At 40.4% G+C, this 23469-nt stretch overlaps 1 protein-coding gene across 1 annotated transcript in view; it reads left to right on the top strand.

Moving 5' to 3' along the window:
- Positions 1-22574, top strand: part of LGI1 (leucine rich glioma inactivated 1) — a 35736-nt gene extending 13162 nt beyond the window's left edge. The window contains exons 3-8 of the mRNA XM_036828434.1: positions 6133-6204; positions 6311-6382; positions 13879-13950; positions 16566-16735; positions 17010-17174; positions 19328-22574. Of these exons, the coding sequence (XP_036684329.1) occupies positions 6133-6204; positions 6311-6382; positions 13879-13950; positions 16566-16735; positions 17010-17174; positions 19328-20163 (1387 nt within the window). The 3' untranslated portion in view covers positions 20164-22574. The remainder of the gene's footprint in view (positions 1-6132; positions 6205-6310; positions 6383-13878; positions 13951-16565; positions 16736-17009; positions 17175-19327) is intronic.
- Positions 22575-23469: the final 895 nt, after the last annotated feature.

The raw sequence follows: 23469 nt of genomic DNA, 5'->3' as shown, positions 1-23469 counted from the left end.
TCAGAAAGAATAAAAACATATGAATTGAGCATGAAACAATACATATTCTAAGGACCTCAAGAGAAAATAAATAATAAACAGAAAAAAATAATAAATTAGGAAGCAGTGGGAATAATAAGTAAATCCAAGATTTCATTTTTGGAAAAACCCAATAAAATAGCAGACATTTGAAGGAAGTAATATGTACTTGCAAGTGGCGGGGTGGGGGAGGGCATTAATTATTCAACAACAGGCTTTGGCAAATTTGGGTAAATATCTAGGCAGGAATCAAGGCAATGTCTCACCTCACATCATAGATAAAAGTAAGTCCCAAATAAATTAGAGTCCAAAAAAAAAGCTTAAGGAGGGAGGTTTAGGTAATATTTCATTAATATCAAGGTAGGAAAAAACATTTTAAGAATTACAGCAAAGAAAGAATATATAATAGAAGTTGATATATTTTGTTAAAATGTAAAACGTCTATATGTTAAAAATAATGATTCAAAAGGCAAATCATAATCAGTAGGGAAAAACTCAGCATCAAATAATAAAGGAAAAGAATAGGTAATATCCTTAGTAAATAAAAGGTGCTTAGAAAGCAACAAAAATGGTCAAAGGACATGATTTCATAGAAAAAGAAACAAAAATGATAATACTAAATGTTGGTAAGGATGTGGTAAGAACAGGCCTTTTTATATTCAGAATTGAACATGTAATTTGATACAAGTTAGTAATAAACTAGAGACATACAAACCATATACAATCAATAATGCTACTTTTAAAAATCTATCCTAAGTCTATTCTAAGGAAAGAATTAGGAATATGGAAAAATACTTGCATGAGAGGGTGGTTATGGTAGTGTTTATAATAGTGAAAATTGGAGTCAACAATAAAAAAGTTAAATCCCGATATCTCCATAATACAAAACGTACTCGTCTGTTAAAATTATATATTGAAAATGTATTGTCCTGAGAAATTGTTCTTGAAAAAATAAGTACATTAAAAGGAGGACACAGAACAATATAAAAATTATTATTCCAATTTTATAAATATATACATGTATATATCATATATTTATTATATATACACATATTCACATCTTTAGGTAGTATGATTACAGTGATCTTTATTTTCTTCTTTAAGCTTTTCTTTATTTTCCAGAATTTCTACACTGAGCATATAGCGTCCTTAAGCAGAATACACTGAACTGCCTTCAGATTTTTAAAATTCTTGACTTGAAAAAAATACAAGTTGACATGATCTTAACGTGACTTTAAGACTGCTTATTTTGAGTAATTAATTCCTTTAAAAAAGGAATTATGATTTAATTAGATTTCTTAAATCTGCATAAGCTGAGTAGTGTTATTATGGTTGTCTACCGGAATGTGGATGTTGTATCACTATGTGATCCGGGTCCTATACTGAGAGACCACCCAGTGTGTGGAAAGGGCAGTAGACCAGGAGTCTTGGGCCTCGTGACCTTGGTCAAAGCTTTTAACAGCCCTCTAGGCCTCAGTTTCCTCCTGCCAAACAGCTATTAACAGCTACTCTACCACTTTCACAGAGTTGTTTCAAAGACCAAATAAGATAATGCAGCAGGAGTCTATGAAATACAGGCTATTATGGAGGCAACAATCATCATTTAAAGAATGAGCTATTGCCTGCATGGTATTGATAGTTGATATGTATGGTCTTAAATGTCTTTCTTGATAAGGAAATATACACTCCCTTGGTTGCAGAGGAAAAAAATCCTCCCCACACCTCCTACACTCCGTTGTTTTCGTACTGCATTCATGAGACTGATGGCTAAGAGACCTAAGTGCACAGCCCTTGCGGGGAGGGTATAGAAAGGACAAGGTGCATCCCTGTGCCCACCTCCACCAAAATTCTAGGGAACAGTGCCTGCCTTTTTCCCTCCCTAAGAATAGAGGAAGTGCCAGAGACCTCAAATGTTCCCACAGGATCAGGGGCAGAGGGCAAACTCTACATTATCTCTGCACCAACCTACCGGATGGCCGTTTGGCAAGTGTATGGATAGAGATCTCTGATTTGTAGCTCAGGGTAACCAGTTCATTCAGACAGTACACTTATCCCCACCCACCCCTCCATGTGCTACTTTTGTGAGGGCAGTTGTCAAATCTGAGTCATATTATTGTGGACTCCTGCTACCCGTAGTTATGGAGACAGGACAATCCACAGCACCTCTGTGTACCAGAGCAACTATTCCAGCCACACCTGCTGCAAGGAGCACAGGCCCCCTCGGTCACCACAGGTAAAGGAAGGCTATTGTGGCTGACCAGAAAGTTTACCATATGCAGCCCTGGCTGTGTGTAAGAGACACCTGGGGAGCTTTTAAATATCCCATGCCCAGGCCACACCCCAGGTATAGAATTTAACCAGAATCCCTGAGGGCGAGAACCCAGTATCAGTATTCTTAAAGCTCCCCAGGTGATTCCAAGTGCAACTAAGATTGAGAAGCACAGGTGTAGGATCTAACACAGATGTGGGCATCTCCCTGCTCCAGCCTTCACACACACTGCCCTTTGTGAGGTCTCCTCTGCATTCCACTCTCTTCTGAGTGTGCCTTGCACAGTTTGCCTGCCGTGGAGCTAACTCAACCCTAAGGCCTCTTTTCTCCTTCAGCTCCTCTGCTGGCTGGTTCCATCTGTTTGTGATTCCAAATCCCCAAGAAGGGATTCATCTTCAGCCCAACTCACCTTTTTGAACCAGACTAGTTGGGCCATGGGATGCTGACTGACCCCAGGATCAGCTACTCTGGATGAAGAATGGAGTCCTTCTTGTTCTCGTAACTTATGAAAAGGGACAGAGGTCATGCGGTATAAAACCTGGCCACCTTGGTCTGCCCCAGATCTGTTTTGTGTGAAGATGGGGTGGGGTGACACAGTTTCCCTTAACAGGGACTTTGGGATTCTTTAACACATCTGGCTCAATAACAAATCATGATATTGAAATCAAACATTTATAAAGGAACCCATACAAATTAAAGATTGGCATGTTACCCCCTTTATAGCACAGGACCTTTTTAAGTTTTTTTAAGTATATATAGGATAATAAAATGGAGAGCCTGCTCAACTATATTTAGAATGCATGTATAAATTTACAAATCTTTGTCCATGGAATGCTTGTCCAAAGAAAATTACAATTGAATTTAGAATCTAAGGACTAAGATATTCATTATTATCTTAGCCAGAGGGATTTGTTTTAGCTTTTATAAGAAAACTTTTTATTGAAATATAATTTACGTAAAGAAAAGTGTGCATATCCTAAGTGTACATCTTGATAGTTTAAATTAAGACTTAATTTTTTTAGAACGATTTTAGGTTCACAGCAAAATTGAAGAGAAGGCACAGAGATTTCCCATAGACCCACTACCCTGACACGTGCATAGCCTCCCCCATCACCAGCCTCCTCCACCAAGGTGGTATGTTTGTTACAACTGATGAACTTACTTGATCACCCAGAGTCCATAGTCTACATTAGGGTTCAGTCTTGGTGCTGTACATCCTATGGACAAATGTACAGTGACATGTATCCATCATTATGGTAGCATACAGAGTATTTGCACTGCCCTAAAAATCCTCTATGCTCTGCCTATTCATCACTCCCACCCCTGCCATGATTTTTTATAAAGTTAACACCCTTGTAACCAGCACCCAGGTCAAGAAACCAAACATTATCATTACCCCAAAGACTCCCTTTGTGCCCCCTTCCAGTTGCTACTCACCTTCGAGGGTAAACCCTATCTTGACTTCTGCCAGCATAGATTAGTTTTGCTGGGTTTTGTTCTTTATATAAGTGCAATCATGTAGGATGTACTTTATTGCATTCTGGCTTCTTTCCCTGGACTTAGGTTTGTGAGATTCACCCATATTCTTGCGTGTTGTTGTAGTTTTAGCCAGAGGTTTTGATCCTTATGAGCTAGTTCAGCAAACACAATTCAGCCAGGAAATATGCTCAGGGCTGAGGACCCAAAAGTCAATAAAGATAAGCCCCTGCTGTAAGGAACATTCAATCTAGTAATGTAGTAATGACCAGAATTTAATGTAAAGTAAATCCCTCTTTATTTTACAAATGTTTATTCAGTGTCCACTATGGGACAGGCACTATTACAGGTGCTAGGGATAAGCAATGAACAAGCAGATAAAAATTCTAGTGGAAACCCTGTTTTAGTTCCCTGACATGTGTGGGCTAATTCTGCCCACTAATATCTATATCCTACCCTGTTATGCATATGATTCAACATAAGGAGAACTAGTGTTAGAAGCCATTTCTTCCAGTGGCTTGGAGTGAGTGATTTTGAAGTCACTGGTCCAACCACGGGACAGTTTGCAAACCAGTGAGCATGGGAGGTATTTCTCTGTATCTATTTCTGCCTTATTTCATTCTCTCCATCCTTGATGCTGCCTATACAGAATGAAACAAAAATCTGGAACCTAAGGAAGACTTTGGATGGTAGCTTACCTTGGAGTAAGGCTGAGCAATCCTCTTGTTTCCCAGAACCATGAAGTAAGAAGAGACAATTGCCAAAGTTGTGACTGAAATCATAAAACTTTGAATTTGTTTGACTAACTATGGGCATCTAATATGTATGACTATTCGATAGTGTTGACTCTTCAGAGTCTAGTGAATCACTTGAGTATAAAGCTATGTATGATGTTGGAAGGAGAAGGGATAGAAGAGAATCCAACATCATTCCAGGAATGATAGCGTAGGAAGAAATGCAAGAGATCATCTGGTTTTGTTTGTTTGGTTTGTGTTTTCCCCCATTTTTACAGAAATTTTCAAGCATATATAAAAGTAGAGATAATAGTAAAATTCACTCCCATGGACCTAGCCTCCAGCTTCAGAAATTACCACCTCATGCTCAGTTCGTCTCTAACCCACTGCTACCCCCTTCTCTCAATATTTTGAAGGAATCCCAGATGTCAAATAAGTTATTCACAACTGTTTAGAAAGTGAGATCTCCTAGTTTTAATCCCCTTAGTTAACAGGCTCAGAGAGGGTAAGTCACTAAGTTGGTTAGTGGCAGTTATTTTTAACCCCGACACCTCAAAAATAAAAGTCAAAAAGTTTACTAACAGAGAATATTGGACTTTACATAGTACAATTAAACAGTACGTATGAGACATGAGTTGTCAAATTATGTCAAACTTCTGGTCTGTCCCATGACCACGGTCACATTTTGGACTCTAATTACAAGTGAAATATGAGGTTCTCCCATATGAAAACCTTAACACGTAGACTAAATGTCACTTGAACTCATTGTTAAATTTGTCATCAGTACATGTAAAACTTTATTTTCAGTTTTTATCAACACTTTATCTAATGAATTCCATAAATTGTCACTCTAAAAAAATAACTTTGTATTATTTGACCTATAACTACCTCTGTTAAGCCTCCCATTCAGAAAAAAAAATTCTTCGGGAAATTCAACAGGATGTGGGGAAAGCTGGTTGATGTTCCTTTTCATCAGTTATTTTGAAACCAAATCCCTTTGGATTTCGAAATTGCAAATAAATTTGTCCAAGTAAAAGTATTCCTTTTCAACTATGTAGTAATAAAATGGGTCTGAGACTCTTCCTAAGCCTCATTGTTTCCCATCTTCAGCCTGTTCTATTTTCAAAGTAGGAGGTTAGTTGATTTTTATTAAGCCAGTGTCGGTGGCTTATCTACTATGAGATATCATAGCATAACCGGACATGGAGCTAGTTTTCTAGGTTTCCCAGGCTTGAAACCATGACACCATTATTTGGCCTGGTCAGAATGTTCCAGAAGTTTCTAGAGCAAGAGGGAGAGATTCTGCTAGTGTCTTTGCATGGAAACCTGCAACATGTTGATTTGGCTGTCGACTGCCATACTTGCCCTATTGTATCTCAAAATGTTACCCAGGGCATGTGACATCCATCCCTGTGAGGAGTGGGGCACAAGGCACCCCCTCAATGAGCGTTTGATGAGATAATTGACGGTTAAAAAAAAAAGCTGCAAAAATTACCTGAATAAGTAACACTGTAGAAGGCAGACATCCAGACATTTTTCCGTGCACAACTCCCACTCGTTTCTCTGAGAGATAAAAGCAGCAAAGATTGACAATCTGTCAGTTTAACCATTTCATTGTGAACTTTTTCTGGGCAGGTTATTCACATCGAACTCATTTGATGTGATCAGTGATGATGCTTTTATTGGTCTCCCACATCTAGAGTATTTGTAAGTAAAATAACCTTTTTTTTTTTTTTTTTTAACATAATGATTCAGTACAAGGGCTCTGAGGTTCCTACAGCTGTCTGACCCAAAATATTATAACCTATTGCAGATTCATAGAAAACAACAACATCAAGTCCATTTCAAGACATACTTTCCGGGGACTAAAGTCTTTAATTCACCTGTAAGTATGAATGTTGCTATTACCTTTTAAACTTGCCAGTGGGCAATGCAATTTGATAACCTGTGGTTAAAGCACCCACTTTGCGGGTATCCATGAAAATTTAAGAAAGCCAAATGATTTCTCTACATGCACATTTGCCTTCTCTCCCTGCCATCAGCCAGTGTGTGTCCAGGAAACCAGTTACTATTAATACTAGCCCAAACCAGCAATAATTAGGAAAACAATCTACTGCAGGGAAATTGTGTGACTGAAATAACGTTTTTAATTATCTACATCATTACTCACTTCATGAATTGACTATATAGCTTAACTTGATATTCTCTCTTTCTCTTTTTCTGTACAAGCCCTGACTTCATATACATTTAAACATATACTAGAACCGCAGGCCACGTCTACACAGCGCCTGAACAACTTTTTTATAAGAGAAATATTTATTCAATGGATGATTAGAGCTACATCAGCTGTTCTTAACGGGACAATTTTACCTCCCAGGGAACATTCACCAATATCTAGAGGCATGTTTGATTGTCACAACTAGAGGATGTAACTGGGATTTAGTGGGTAGAGGGCAGCAACGCTGCTAAAATCCTGCAATGCACAGGACAGCCTCACAACAAAGAATTACCCAGCCTAAAAGGGCACAGTCCTGAGGCTGGGAAATCCTGAGTAACAGGAGCCAAATAACTCCTTCCCCTTACCCTCCCCCACCCCCTACACACACACACACACACACACACACACACACTCACAGACAGATGTACTTTTAAGGAAACTAGAAGGGCATGGGAAGAAATGGCACTAACGTTTGCTAAGTGCCTACTACTATGTTGGCCAGTGCGCTTTATGTGAATTTTCATTTAACACTCTCAACGGTCCTGCCAGAGTCACACAACCCCCATTCTAGAAATGAGGAAACAGAAGCCTGGAGGGGATATGTGACAAGTGAACTCAGTAGTTATGGAATTATGATAACATCAACTCAATGGCTGAACTGCTATGGCTACTCATCCATTCAGGGACTGTTTCTCAAGTGCCTAATATGTGTCTCTTTAGTGTTAGGTAAAGATGCAAGTCATCTAAGCATCATAGTCATCCTGTCGATTTTAACCTGTTGCGTCACAGTACCTCATTTCCAGCTCTGTTCTAGACCGCGGGAGGTAGCAGGTAACAAGGCAGATAAAAATGCCTGCCCTTTGAACCTTTATTCTAGGGTGTCTACGTGGTCATCATGCTGCCTTTACTAGTCCCTGTCTCTACTGCTGTTTGGATTTGCAGCAACAGGGAACTGGTGGCCAGATGTATTTTACGAAATCACTGCACCTTTCAAGGCTTCTGTATATAGTCATTATAAAATGATGAGGAAAATAATGTTTATAAAATAAACAGTTTGCAACACTGCTTTTCACATCAGTGTTACAATGTGCTGCAAACCTGGCTGTGTATGGTACGAATGCTGTGCCATTTTATTACAGAGCCAAACACCACCAAGCCTAATCTTTCAGACAAAAATAAATAAAAGAAACGAATAAATGGAAAGATAAATGGAAGTTCATGACTTCAACTTGAAATCTACTTGATTCACATAAATCCATTCAACATGGCCTGTGTCTAATGGCTCCGCATCATGAGGGGCTGAAGGAAGGATGTAAGACCCTGGTGTTCTCTCTGCGAACCTGGACATAGCCTTGCCGCGCCCCTTAGTTCAATCAAGTATATCTTCTCTCCAGCCTAAAGGCCTACCTCACCTGGAGGGAAGAATGGAAAGAAGGGAGGGAGGGAGGAAGAAAGAGAGAGAAAGGAAGGAATGAGGGGGAAAGAGGGGAGAGGTGAGGAAGGGAGGAAAGTGGGGAAGAAAAAAATTTATACAACACCCTAGTGAAGAACATTTTGTTTGACTAGAGCCTATTATGCCCATCAAATGAAATGGAAATATAAACTTGGGTCATTAAGAGGCCCCTTCTTTAGAGGTATGAAGAGTATAAGAAGAAGGCACTGGTACAGCATGTGCTTAATACCTAGAAATTTTCAAGCTCAAGGGAACACAAGAGGCAGCCTTCAAAGAGAGAGGCGTGAATCTTAAGAGTCAGACAATGAAAGGGAAGTCCCACCTGTCTGACCGGCGCTGGAGGTAGGAAGGAGGTTTTAGGAGGGAACAGGTTAAAGTCGATTGAATTTGACCCTTAGATCTCTTGCATCTTTATCAAACACTTAGGTTGATTCGTGTGGCATTGCCAATATGAGACTCTTTTGGATCTGCAAAAATGGCATTGCCATATGGTTCATCCTAAATAGTCTCTAGGATGTGCCACACAAAAATGAATAAAATCCAGCTCCAACCTGGAAGAGCTCAGTCTAGCAAGAGGAATTAGATGAACAAATATTTTCTCACTGAGTGCCTTGTCCCCAGGCCATGATCTCTTTTCTAATTATGCTGTTCCTCCAGGTGTAGTTCTCTGCTTCTTCCTTCCTTCCTTCCTTCTTTCCTTTTTTCCTTTCAAGAAGAGATGGGTAGGGAAGATTTGAAGCCCAAATGTCCCTCTGACTGCTCAGCACATCAAGTTCATTTTCCATTATTTACCACTTATAAATAAATCTGACATTTGTTTGAGCCATTAATTTTCTTTTTAAGATTTTAGAGGTGTTAGGTTTCAAAGTGCACTTTCCTCCACCTCAGACCAATTCTTCTCAATTAAAGGCATACATTCAAGTAGCAAAGAATTATCACCTCACCCTCTAACCTACAGGAAGAGTTTACAAAGCTTTTTCATATTCTTGACCTCATTACACTCTCTTGATGACCTTATGAAAGATACCGGGCAGGCACTATCCCCATTGGCGAATGAGAACATGGAGGTACACCCTGAGTTTAAGCTGCTCCCCAGTTAGTAGGAGTAAAAGTTAGAGGTTTCCCGAAGTCTTTAATGAGACACCTAGTGCCCTCTCCACCATGTCAATTATAGCAGGACCGGGGAATTCCCTGGTGGTCCCGTAGTTAGGACTCCGCACTCTCACTGCTGAGGGCCTGGGTTCAATCCCTGGTTGGGGAACTAAGATCCCACAAGCCATGCAGTGGCCAAAAAAGAAAGGAAAAAGGGAAAAAATATTAGAGCAGGATCAGAAAGCTTTATGGAGCTGGCTGGATCCTTCCACAGGACATGATCTGAGGAGCAAATATCGCTGGGGAAGGAAAAGAAGATCCTGAAGAGAGGAGCCCGAGCCTCGCTCTAGTCTCCAAATGCAAATAGTTGGGATTAGACATATACTTTTAGATCCAACTGGTTCCCACCCTGGCCTAACATTAAAGCTGCTCCAAGGGACCTGCCTGAGCATTGATATAAATTCAGTTCATTCCTAAAGAAGCAATGAACTTATCTCACCTTCTTATACATCTAACTCAGTAGACTTACCTTCTAAAGAGACATTAATAGACAACTTAAAACTTACTATATAGACTCCTCTCCCCCTCAAACCAACCCCCCCCCAAAAAAAAAGAGAATTCCTTATATTTAAGTCCTTACAAATCCTGAGACCCTCTCTTGATTATTCTGAATGACTGTAATATTATACATGATTAACTTAAGTGTTTGAATAGCTTATATATTTCAGAAAGGTTTGAATTTTCCTGATGACCATGTATTACTTCTGAAATCAGGGAAAAAATGAATTAAAAAATCATTTATGATCAATGATCACAAAATCTCTAAACATTTTGTACTGGTTTCTATGAACACCCATGAGGTTTTCGTAAAGGTTCCCTTGGGCATCACATGAGTGTCCTCGTGGCTAAGGCCCAGTGGAGGCACGATTGTTTGCATGCACGTATAAAGACATTTGGGGAAAATGTCATCAATGTCTACCTGCTGGGGAGCACCTACTGGCTGCTCACCACTGCGGAGGTGCAAAAGATATATACAGCAGTCCCCAAGCTCAGGGTGCCTGTGTGTCTCCAGTTAGTCAGGCAGGATGTCCTCATTTCGGCCTTCATAATGACATGCATGTAAAGAGGGCAGTGCAATATACTGGCTGAGGGGGATCTCTGCCACCAGACTGCCTGGGTTCAAAGCATGGCTTTACCCGTTAATAGCTGTGGGACATCAGGCAGGTCACTAAGCTTCATGGTGCCTCCAATTTCTTATGTGTAATATGGAAGTGATAATAATCATCTGTAAAAATGGGGGTGGGGATAATAAAATACTTACGAGTACCTAGATCCTAAGGTTGTCATGAGATTAGGTCAGTTAATCTATGCAAAGTGCCTAGAACAGAGTGTGGTATGCAGTAAACACCATCACGTAGGAATAAACTAAACCTCATTGCCTAACTTCCACTGGTCCTGGATCAGGACTCCGAATGCTGTAGTGTATTTATCCCCTTTCAACATTTTGTATGAAATTAAAATAACTGCACTTGAAGTACCGCAAATTCAGTGAGACACCAACTCAAGCTGAGAATCCGCACTGCAGGGAGGCTGGGAGCACCCCAGATGGCCGTGGGCGATGCTTTCTTAGCAGCAGAGCCCAGTGGCACTGAAACAAACGTGCTGTCTGAGCCAGTCTGGTCTGCCTTAGAGAGAAGACTTTCCAGTAGGTTCCATACTCCATAATTAGAGGCTTTCTCAGGTAAACCATGAAAACACCAAAGTGGAGGGAACGGTCATCAGTTCCATTGAGTAGGAAAGCCTGCCTGCCATTGAGAATGCTTGACTCTTCTCAGCTAGTCTCAAGGCAGCTAGGTGCTCAGTTCGGCAGTTTCCCCGGTGTTTTACAGAATGTTTCTTAGGTAGGCTCTGAGTCAGGACCTGGAGAATGGAGCTTAGTTGCAGGCACACTTTGAAGAGCCCTCCTAGGGAATTCCCTGGTGGTCCAGTGGTTAGGACTCGGCGCTTTCACTGCTGGGGCCTGGGTTCGAATCCTGGTCGGGGAACTAGAATCCTCGCGGCTCAGCCAAATTAAAAAAAAAAAAAAAAAAAGAAGAGCTGTCCTATTGTTTAGGACTTATCACCACAGTGAGGGCTCAGAGGAGGGAGGGCACTTTGTGAGCATCGTGGAGGTGGGGCAATGGTAATTCACAGGGCTTTGCAATTTCTCCCTAACTCAGTGTCTTGGTACAAGGGCCTAAGAGAAGCATTCTCTGCTCTTTTCTTTGTCTGGATGGATGTCCTTCTTCTTATCGACTCCAGCCTGCCTCATTCACTCATTCATTTAAAAGTAGCTGTTGAGGACTTACATTATGCCAGGCACTGGGGATACAGTGGTAAGAAAAACATCCTTCCAGTACTCACTACAGAGTCATCCTAGAAAAAAATTAACATTGATGCATGTTTTCTCAAACCTCTCATTGGCCTGTTTTCGCTCCTCTCCCAATCAATTCTACCCCTCATCAGATACCCAGATACAGTGCATTCCTACTCCTTAGTAAAACCTAGGGTGGTGATGCTCATTGAGTCTTTTTTTTTTTTTAATTTTGGAATTCCTTTTTTTTTTTAATCTTTTTTTTTAACCAAAAAACAAAAAACCCCACAGTTCACCCATTTCTCCCATCCCCTCAACCCCACCTCTGGCAACCACCAATTTGTTCTCTGTATCTATGAAGTTCACTGACTCTTAACACCTTGGGTATGTGAGGCTTAGAGCTGTATTCTTTGGGCAGGACGCCGGAACTCTCAGATTCACCTGCTGTTTAAAAGAACTGCCCAGGGCAGCAATAAAAACATGGTGCCTCTTCCTGTGTAACCCTAGTGGCTGCAGTAATTCAGGACTTGACTCTCATCATTTCACTCCCACTGTCCTATGACCCCGCCTCCTCCAAGCTCATGCCCTGCAGCCAGCTGCACTTCGTGCTGGTTTCTGGGGGAGGGACGTCCACTTAAGAGAAGTTAGCATGAGGACTTCAGGACACATTGTGTCAGCAAATATATTGAGACACATAACTTGAGAGAGATTCTAGACTGGTCCAAGACCCAAGAAATCTCTTCATTCAACCACCATTCAGTAAAAAGAATTATGGAGCTGTTCTCTGGAATAATCTTCTTTAGCAGCATTTTATTAATTCTGCGTAGGTGGACAGTCACAGCGGTTCATTCGTATGGTCAGTTTTCTAAATGTTGTTTCTTGGGCAAAGACCACACAAAAGCCTTTCTCCTTCCTGTCCCCTCCTCCTCCTCCCAGCTGCCCTTTATTGGGAGTAGTCCGGCTACCATCCTGAGTTATCGCATTTACTTTTTCTAACACTCTTATGATATGCGGTATTATTACCTCTGCTTAAAAATGAAAAAGCTGAGTCGCAGAGAAGGTACATAACCAAAGTCACACAGCCTGTAAATAGTGGAGCCGGGATTCAAACCAAGCTCAGAAAGAATGACTCCAAAGCTGTGCTCTTTGTCACAAAATGGACCATCACTGAGACTGGAAACTTCTGATTCAGTTCCCTTTCTTCTGTGTCGAGGTTCATTGAAAAAAGCTTTCTAATCTAGTGGTAATTTCTAAAACTCAGAAAAACAACATAATTGACTTAAAAATAGATTTTAAAAGTTTTGAATGCTTGCACTTGAGAAATCTTGTATTAATTAGAGGAGGTGGAAAACATAGAAGACTTTTGAGAGGGTTTTAAATGGAATTTGAGAGAATTTTCAAGGGCTTTGGAGGCCGACAGCATAGACTCTTTTGTTTTAGTTTTTAATTTTTATTGTGAAAATTAAAAACACTCCTAAGAAAAGTATATAACATGTACATGTATAATGCTGGTTAAAAATAGAAAATTACCAGTACCTAGTACCCTTCTCTGTCATACAGCATCTGCTCCTTGTTATGTGCACATTTCTGCAGTATGGACACATGCCCCTTTCCTTGATACTATCAGGACTGTTTCTTACTTATTACCCTTGATTAGCATCAGAATCATTTTAGTGGTAAGTGGAAGAACAACTAGAAAGAGAAGGAGAAAACAATTCCTGTGATAATAGGGCAAGAATTGGAAGAAGGGAAAAGGAGATGATTAAAGAGGATGAATGGATGGCCGGATGTATGAATAGATGGATATTTATGAGGAAGCTATTTTCTAAGGAGGAATGAATGAATGGAGCTAAAAGGGAAACAATGTAGAAAAAGGAGGAAATAAAAAGAATGTGCTGGAAGGGGGATAGATTAGACAGGCCTCCAAATTTGAGAGCTGTTGGTACTAAGAGTTGGAGGTTGAGGTGCTCTCTAGAGCAAGTGGGGCGGTGGGGGGAGGGAGGAGAAGGGCAGCCTGAGTGTGAGGAGAGAGAGCACATGGAGACATGGACATGGGGAGACATCCCTTAGACGGAATGCCTGAGTGTGTGATGCTCATACTCAGTGCTAAGTAGAAAGACCGATGCCCAGGCATCATTTTGTTACTTGTATTTTGGAGGGTTTGCTTGTTTGTTTGTTTAATACCATAATACATAAGGGGCCATAAAATGCATTTATTTCATTTATGACTACAGTTTACATCATTCTTTTTTTTTTTTTTTCCAGGAGCCTTGCAAACAACAACCTCCAGACTCTCCCAAAAGACATTTTCAAAGGCCTGGATTCTTTAACAAATGTGTAAGAGGACCTAAGAAATCACTGATTAATTAATTAATTTGCAGTCGTTAACAAAGAAGCCTGCTGTTGATTATTAAATTTTTTAATTGGCTTTAAATTAAATGAGAATTTTTAAATTTTAATTTTAAATTGGCTTAAAATCTGAATTCAGTTGGACTAATGTTTGAGTCTCCTATGGTATTTACCACTATATTCTGAAAATATAGTCCCAAGTTTGCCTTTGACAAAGTGTGTGTCTGTATGGCAGGGACTGATGACAAGGGACTTGGAGGGGGTAGGAAGAGGAGGGCTAGATAGAAATTTCAAGATGCCTTTTTTTTCTCATGAGGTCCAGGAAATGGGGCTACAAAGGAAAAACATAAAGAAGTCTGGGAAACTGACAGAATAAAGATGAAAGTTTACACCCATGGCTTGGTCAGTCAAGAGAGAAATGGAGCAGGAAGTGGGGGAAGGGAGGAAAGTTTGCCTTTTCTCTCATTAGACTGAACAACAGCTCTAGGCTTAATCCCCAGGAATTTGGCTTAAGCCCCAGGAAGGGAATGAACTTAATTATTTTTGACCCTTTTTCAAACAAAAGAGCTTTCAAACTTTGACTTTTAAGCCTCAGAGTGAAAGATCTTTGTAAAGAATTTGTGTATTTTGTAGTAAGCAAAGCAAGTAATATATGCCTAACCCTTTCAAAAGCAATTTAGCTTCAATAAGTGCCTTCCAGAACATTGGAAAGGTATTTAAATGTCACAAGGTAGAAAACAGGAACAAACGAAAGATGTATGAAAACAAAGGAGTTCTTATTTTTCAGGTACTTTGCTATAGAATATATATTCAAAACAACTTTTCTCCAATAACAAAAATCTGAGTCAAGAATTTTCTCCTAAACCCAGGATTTAACTTCAAATCAGTAAGCTATGAAAAACTTTCTTTGTTCCTTGTAGTATTCCCCCCACCCCTCCTCCATGCCTATTACCCCAATTCCTGAAAGATGGTTTATTTCCAAGAGAGTGTCAGAATCAGGACACTTCCAAATAGTCTTGGACAGACCACAGTTATCCGCTCTGGTTTACAATAGCCCAGAAAAGTTGACACTCATTATTCTGGGTCAGAGTATTCTTGGGATATGAGGTGAGTCCTGAGAATGTCTTGGAAGTTAGATGATTCTCCATGGCAGACTTGGGGATACAGTGTATTTGGGGACCCTCTGGCCCAACCTTGTATCAGCCTATACCCCACACTAGCAAAAGAAAAAACACTTGAAATTGGCTCAGTCTCTCCAAGGAATCCCATAATGGGTTTGGCCTCTTGGGCCTACTTTGATATGCCCAAACCAAGGATCATCTAAGAAGTGCAAGGATCCATGCCAACTTGCCTTTTAGTAGATTTCTTGGTTTCTTGAATTACCCCCTAAAACACATTTTTAAATGCTTCAACATTTAAAAAGTATTCATATGCTGTGTGAAAAGTAGGCGGTTCCTATCTTAGGAATTTTGTGTGACCAAGAAGGGCTTTAGGAAAGAGATAGAGTTTTTGAACAGAAGCAATGCAAATAAACAGAGAACTTGGTGAGCTGGGATCATATGTGGAAATTTAAACTATCTATGCTGTGCAGTTTATTATGGACATGAGCTATTATTGTATGTCTGCATTAACTCGGCTGTGTCGAAGTCATTTCCTATTAAAATTGAATTTGTAGACCATGGAATAAGATCAGGATTAATTATGTCTGTGAGGAAGAAGAAAAGCAAATAGCTCACTCGATGTAATTAAATATGGTACAACAATCACTACATCTTTCTTTTAGACCTGTGCTGCCCAATATAGTAGCCACACATGTGATCACCAAACACTTGAAATGTGTTCCTAGTGTAAATGAGGAACTGAATTTTAAATTTTACATAATTTTTAAAAAATTAAATAAAAAACTAAATTTAAATTTAAAAACTGATTCTCTGTTCAATTATTGGAAGACTTTTAAGTATGTTTGGAACAACTTGGGTGTATAAATCTGTTTTTTTCAACTGTAAATTTTGTTAACTCTAAATATAAATCAGGAATTTCTGCTGAAATTTTATTTTCCAAATTGAGATATACTGTAAGTATAAAATACACATCAGACTTCAAAGACTTAGTATACAAAGAGAATGTAAAATATCTCATTAGTAATTTTTATATTGACTATAAGTGAAAATGATAAAATTCTGTATGTATTGGGTTACATAACATATGCTATGAAAATAATTTCACTTGTTTCTTTTTAGTTTTTTAATGTGTCTATAGAAAATGTTTAACTACATATGTGGTTCACATTGTATTTCTATGGACAGCACAGCTCTAGACTGAGCTACCTTTGAATGCAAGAGGGAATAAGTTATGAGGTTCCATTGACTGGTGTGGCCTGCAAGGGCACACTGTGGTCATTCTCTGAGCCCAAAGTGAATGGTCAGTCAGGCTGAAGGTAGATTATGAGGCATGATATAAAGCCAGGTGAGGTCATTCTGCACATGTTAACTGCTAAAGTAAAAAAATAAAAAAATTAAAAAAAAATAAATTGCTAAAGTAAAAGTCATGCCTGGGAAGGAAGGGCCCTTGTATATCAAAAGCAGCTGAAGTTTGTCTTTCAGGGACCTGAGAGGTAATTCATTTAATTGTGACTGTAAACTGAAGTGGCTGGTCGAATGGCTAGGCCACACCAATGCAACTGTCGAAGACATCTACTGTGAAGGCCCTCCAGAATACAAGAAGCGCAAAATCAATAGTCTCTCCTCCAAGGATTTTGATTGCATCATTACAGGTAATGTATTTCAAATCATTCCACCTCATAAAAGTAAAATAAGGGCTACATTTTTTTACATATGCAGGAACTGATTTTTTAAATATATATATTAAAAACCAACTGAGCAATTTAAAAATATTATGAACCGTTAAAAGTTCATGTGTTTAAAAGCAAAGTAAAATTGTCATTTCACTGTTTCTCTAGAATAAATATATTTCTTGTGGACATTTGAGATCTAGCCAAGGAATGAGACATCAGCACAGCTACTCATCATCATTTTCAATTTTTGCAGAGTTTGCAAAGTCTCAAGACCTGCCTTTTCAATCACTGTCCATAGACACTTTTTCTTATATGAACGATGAGTATGTAGTCATCGCTCAGCCTTTCACTGGAAAGTGCATTTTCCTTGAATGGGACCATGTAGAAAAGACCTTCCGGAATTATGACAACATTACAGGTATGAAAAGCCTGATCGTATTTTGAGTGGAAAGTTAAGCCACTTGGGCCAAGGGCAACAGGAAAAGATGAATGATATCAGGGAATTCTTTGGGCAGGTTGAGAATTATTTGAATCCCAAATCTACCATTTACTGAGTGCCTGGGATTGTTCCCTAAAGCTTAATTTCCTCACTTGTAAATGGGAATAATAATACCTAACTTTCAGTGTTGTTATAAAACAATGAGAGCATATGTTCAAGAAACTTAGCATAGGACCTAGCTTAGTAAATATACAATAAAAGGTGGGTTATTTTTCTTCAATGAAAAAGTACTAGACTAAGAATTATGAGTTCTAATCTAGGTTCTGCCACAAGCTAACTGGTCAAGCCACTCACCCTCACTGGGCCCCTCTTTTTAACTATAAAATAAGGAGGTTATTTTAGATCAGTGAGTCTCAAACTTTACGGCAAAAACATTACTTCTGCAAAATGTTCATGGGAAATCTCCTGAAGTCCCCTCAGTTTTCCAATGGATTGCAGCAGGGCTTTGTGAAATCTAAACCTTACCTTTGTGTAAGGTTCTTCTTACATGTGTACAGTCTGTCAATTGCTTTGAATGAATCTTTAGATGAGCACTTAAATGAAAAATGATCATATATTTGCAGACTTTCAGATGGCATCATCTAGTCTAGGATGACGAATATGTGTCATATATACAGTCACTATCCCCTTCCTCACCCCAGACAGACATCGCTAATCTATCATGATGCTCTTTCTTGCAGAGGACAGAATCCTTCTTAACACAGTTCTCCAGGCAGTCACAATCAATCAGTCAATCAATATTGGTATATGGCTGAAAACTAGTGGCCATCTCTGATCTAGTTCCAACCCTCATCGTACAGAAGAGAAAACTGAATCCCAGAGAAGTGATTTTCCCAAGGTCACAGAATTACACAGCCTTGAAAAGGGTCACAATTAGAATAATTTTGCCTATGGATGGAGCCAATTAATAGAAAGAGTTGATCCGGAACTTATTACCTCAAAGCCCTTAGAGCTGCTGTCAGAAAAAGCCTGGGACCAGACTTGCCCAGCTCTCTTTGGATTTCCTAGAGCCAAGCTCCCTCTACGAGATCAGAATTTACTGATAAATGTTAAACTCTTAACAAAGGATATTGAGCTAGGCTTCTGACAGACTCCCGTGTAGTTTTCTGAGATTTCCCAAAGAAACATTCAGGAGCTTCGCCCATGACTGTACCCCTCTTTCACTTTTCTCAAGGATTTCTCTTCCTTCTCTTCTGCCACCAGTGACCTAAAGCTTCACAAGTGGCATCTCTCTCCTTTCTCAGGAGAAAGTCAGTTCATTCTAGAGCAAGAAGCAGTTTATACATAGAGCAAACCAATTGCAGGTAGAACCGTGGGCTGCCCAGACTACCGCTCAAAACTTTGTGAGGTTGTTCTAGAACCTTGTGGAATGCTGGCCAAGTTGGAAGCCATTGTACAGCTAACTGCCCACCCCAGGTTGGGTTAAAAGCATAGAGACGCTGGTAGCCTTGGGTTTGAATCCCAACTCTGCCTTCTCCTAGCAGCACCGAACCTCTCTGAGCTTCTGTCTGCTCATCTGCAAAAGGGAGGGTGATAATATTTATCTCTTAAGATTGTTGGGAAATTTAATGAGATGATTGGGCAAAGCATATAGTTGGTGCTCAATAAATGGCAGTTTCCAACTCATGATATGTCAGGGAAAGCAATGTTTTCTTTCTGTAAGAAGCGAGAGGAGAGGGAGTTCCCTGGCAGTCCAGTGGTTAGGACTTGGTGCTTTCACTGCTGTGGACATGGGTTCAATCCCTGGTTGGGGAACTGAGATCCACACACGGCTTGACCAAAAAAAAAAAAAAAAAAGGTGAGAAGAGAAAACTCAGGCTGTAGCCATGTATCCTGAACGTCTAGTACACGTTGGATGTGACATGACAACTCAGTTATTGATAACAAGACTCCATGAGGTACAAAGGCACAGAACTTCGGGATCCTGCTGCCATTGGACCTGATTAGGAAATTGGCCTTGCCTAATCAACCAAGGAAATGATTTTGGTGGCAGTTGCATGGCTTCAGCATGTGTATTAACATGCTCCAAAAGAGGATGGCCATCCTCCTAATCTCTCATTTGTCTTTTCCAGGCACGTCCACTGTAGTGTGCAAGCCTATAGTCATTGAAACTCAGCTCTATGTTATTGTGGCCCAGCTGTTCGGCGGCTCTCACATCTATAAGAGAGACAGTTTTGCAAATAAATTCATAAAAATCCAGGATATTGAAATTCTCAAAATCCGAAAACCCAATGACATTGAAACATTCAAGATTGAAAACAACTGGTACTTTGTTGTTGCTGACAGTTCAAAAGCTGGTTTTACTACCATTTATAAATGGAACGGAAACGGATTCTACTCCCATCAGTCTTTACATGCGTGGTACAGGGATACTGATGTGGAATATCTAGAAATAGCCAGAACACCTCAGACACTCAGAACGCCTCATTTAATCCTGTCCAGTAGTTCCCAGCGTCCTGTAGTTTATCAGTGGAACAAAGCAATACAATTATTTACTAACCAAACTGACATCCCTAACATGGAAGATGTATATGCCGTTAAGCACTTCTCAGTGAAAGGTGACGTGTACATTTGCTTGACAAGATTCATTGGTGATTCCAAAGTAATGAAATGGGGAGGCTCCTCATTTCAGGATATTCAGAGGATGCCATCGCGAGGATCCATGGTGTTCCAGCCTCTTCAGATAAATAACTATCAATACGCAATTCTTGGAAGTGATTATTCCTTTACTCAAGTGTATAACTGGGATGCAGAGAAAGCCAAATTTGTAAAATTTCAGGAATTGAATGTTCAGGCACCAAGATCATTCACGCATGTGTCCATTAATAAGCGTAATTTTCTTTTTGCTTCCAGTTTTAAGGGAAACACACAGATTTACAAACATGTCATAGTTGACTTAAGCGCATGACACACGAAATTCTGTGGCTGCCATCAGAAACTTTCTACAGCACATGATCTGGATGAACTAAATGCATGATGACTCTTCTTATCACACTTGCAAATGAATGCCTTTCAAACACTGAGGCTGCTAGAACCAAGCACTACCCGTATCTCCATCCTTTCCTGTCCAGTCCAGTGGTGTGGGAAGTTACCTTTTATAAGTCAAAATTGAATTGTGTAACTGTCCTTTGCAGTGAAGATGTGTAAATAAGTGTTTAATGGTATCTGTTACTCCAAAAAGAAATATGAATATGTACTTTTCCATTTATTTATTCATGTGTTCAGAAACAACTGCCAAATAAAATGTTTACATTTTCTTTCATATCCCAAAGGTAATTATTTACAGGAGTTATTTTATTCTTGGTGATGGTATGTTGTGGAAAGAATTTTATACAATAGGGTTATATTTGGATCAAGAATTTGTGGTGTGAATAATGAGTGAAGATACACACTGATACTGATTACTCATCATTTATTAACAGGATGATCAGTTGAGTTTGAACATTCAAAGGTGTTTCTAAAGGGCATGGCTTTGGGGAACATTTTGAGGTGAAATGGTGACAAATGGAAAAAAGCGTAGTGAAATTTGCCTATTACAAGAAGGCTAATTTGACAGTTAGACCCATCCTTTTCTATCTGATAGCTCCAGCTAAAAACATCATTCAGACAACTTATAGAAGAAGCCAAAGTCAAGATTTTGGATTTTTAAAGCCCTATTCCGGGGCTTTCTAAATGTTTGACTCTGGAATCATCTGACAGCTGACAGAGATTGTAACCTTACAGCACTTGTCTCAGATGTATCCCATATGAAGTCCTCTTAATATGATCAAGGATGCTTCACTTCTAGACACCAGTTCTGATACATTACTGACATACTGCAGAGTGCCTACGAGGCTCATATCTGATTTTCTAAATTCCTGCTCCTGGATCACATGGTATGTTAGCACTTAGCACAATGCCTGTGATAGAGTAGGCTCTTAAAAACTACTTTCGAAGATGCACGTGTCCTCCTGTTATAAACTTAATAATAAACTTCATGAGGCCCTTTGATCTAATCAGTCATACTGATTTGAGTACCTATTAAGAACGGGGTATCATTCCTCTGGTTTGGGGAGGAAAACTGAGGAAAGAGGAGGGCATAGTCCTTGATCCGTGGGGCCTTAGAAGACTAATGAGGGGTTAGGACACAAAAAACTACAGTTAGCAGTGAGTGCCAAATTTCACCTGAACATTCCGATTTTAAGTATTGGGGGAGTATCCACAATGAGTTCCTGCAAGAAGTGGTCCTTGTTTGAACTTAAAGGGAGGACATGATTTCAAAAGGGGATCAGGGCAGAGAAGATATTCTTGGCACTATGTGGTTCTGTGTGCTGCCTTCACAGAGGGGATCAGAGCTTCCTCCAACTCATTGCTCCCCAGAATCTTTTGCCAAATGACTAGGGGCGTGGGGGCAGGTGGGACAGACAGCAACTCCACTGGCAGCACATGCCTGGAGAACTTGAGGCATCAGAGGTACACATAATAGTTACGTAGTCTGTGGGAAGCAACACCTTGGGGAGTTATGCATAGAAACCAGACTCCTTTACCACACGCGGAAGATACTAACTCTGACATCAGGGTTATGGGGGGACAAGAAGAAGACTTACCCGTTCCCAATCCTACACATAGGGAGACCTGGCCTTTGAATGTCTGACTTTCTTTGCTCCCTTGTCCTATAAGCAGCACATATGTGTTGGAGAACACCTGCTTGGTACAGACTGGGTTTAAGTCCAGTCCTGCCATGTACTGATTTTGTCTACAGGCAAGTTACATGACCTCTCTGAGCCTCAGTGTCTTCATCTGTAAAGGGACAATGATGCCTACCCGAAGGACAACAGAAGGATTAAATGAAACAATGCACACATGGTGGATTGAATTTTACAAATATGGCCACAACAGTATCTCCCATCCTACATGCTCTATGAGAACTTCCCCCAACCCCATCAAGAGGTGATGCCTAATTCCCCTATCCTTCAATCTGGATGGCCTTGTAACCAATAGAACGTGGTGGAAATGATGCAGTTTGACTTTTGAAGCTAAGTCATAAAAACGATGAAGCTTCTGCCTTGTGAAATTGGGACAATCCCTTTGGGAGGCCTGAGCTGCTGTGAAGAAAGTCCTATTAGCCTGAGGCCACCATTCTGAGGAAGCCCAAGCTTTGGTCAACAGCCCCAGATAAGGTCCCAGCCAACAGCCACATCAACAACCAGTCCTGTGAGTGAAGATGGCTCCAGGTGATTTCAGCCCCCAGCTGTCAAGTCGCCACAGGCCATCAAATCTTCCCAAGTGAGGATCCGGAAATCATGGAGCAGAGACAAGCCATCCCTATGATGCCCTGTCCAAATTCCTGACCCACAGGATCTATGAGCATAATAAAATGGTTGTTTTAAAAGGCCAAGTTTTGGGGTGATTTATTACACTGCAGCAGTGATCATGCAAAGAATAGCATGGGAAGTGCTTAACACAGAATGACACAAATTAGCACTCACCAAGTGCTAGCTATTACTAATGGGCTCCACACTCAGAATATTATATGCTTTGGGGTCATGCTCTACCTTACTGTCGTAATATAATTCACCATCATTTCTTTTTTTTTAAATTTATTTTTGGCTGCATTGGGTCTTCATTGCTGTGCTCGGGCTTTCTCTAGTTGCGGCGAGCGGGGGCTACTCTTTGTTGCGGTGCGCAGGCTTCTCATTGCGGTGGCTTCTCGTTACGGAGCACCGGCTCTAGGCGCGTGGGCTTCAGCAGTTGCGGCATGCGGGCTCAGTAGCTGTGGCTCGCAGGCTCTAGAGCGCAGGCTCAGTAGTTGTGGCACACAGGCTTAGTTGCTCTGCGGCATGTGGGATCTTCCCGGACCAGGGCTCGAATCCTTGTCCCCTGCATTGGCAGGTGGATTCTTAACCACTGTGCCACCAGGGAAGTACCTGTCATTTCATTTTTAAAGGTTATCTCCTGTTTTCAATATGTTCCGACTCTGTGCCAGGCACTCTGCTGACTTCAGGGCTGCAGAGGTAATAGATCTAGACTCTGCCCTGTTTGTTTTCATAGAGGCATTGGCTGTTTAAGTTAGCAAACCAACCGCCTAATTTACCTCGAAGCTGAGACCTAGAGATGCGAAGCAAGCTAGGTGAGGTAAGCTACGGCCCCGGGCTCCTGACGCTTGGCCCAGTCCCTTCTCCATCACATGGTGCTACCTTTCAAAACCCTCCCATTGGAACCTGGGATTGCAGAT

This window comes from Balaenoptera musculus, chromosome 16 (genome assembly GCF_009873245.2).
Source record: "Balaenoptera musculus isolate JJ_BM4_2016_0621 chromosome 16, mBalMus1.pri.v3, whole genome shotgun sequence".
NCBI lineage: Eukaryota > Metazoa > Chordata > Mammalia > Artiodactyla > Balaenopteridae > Balaenoptera > Balaenoptera musculus.
The sequence above is the reverse complement of the archived record's forward strand: the minus strand, read 5'-3'. Positions and strand labels throughout refer to the sequence as shown.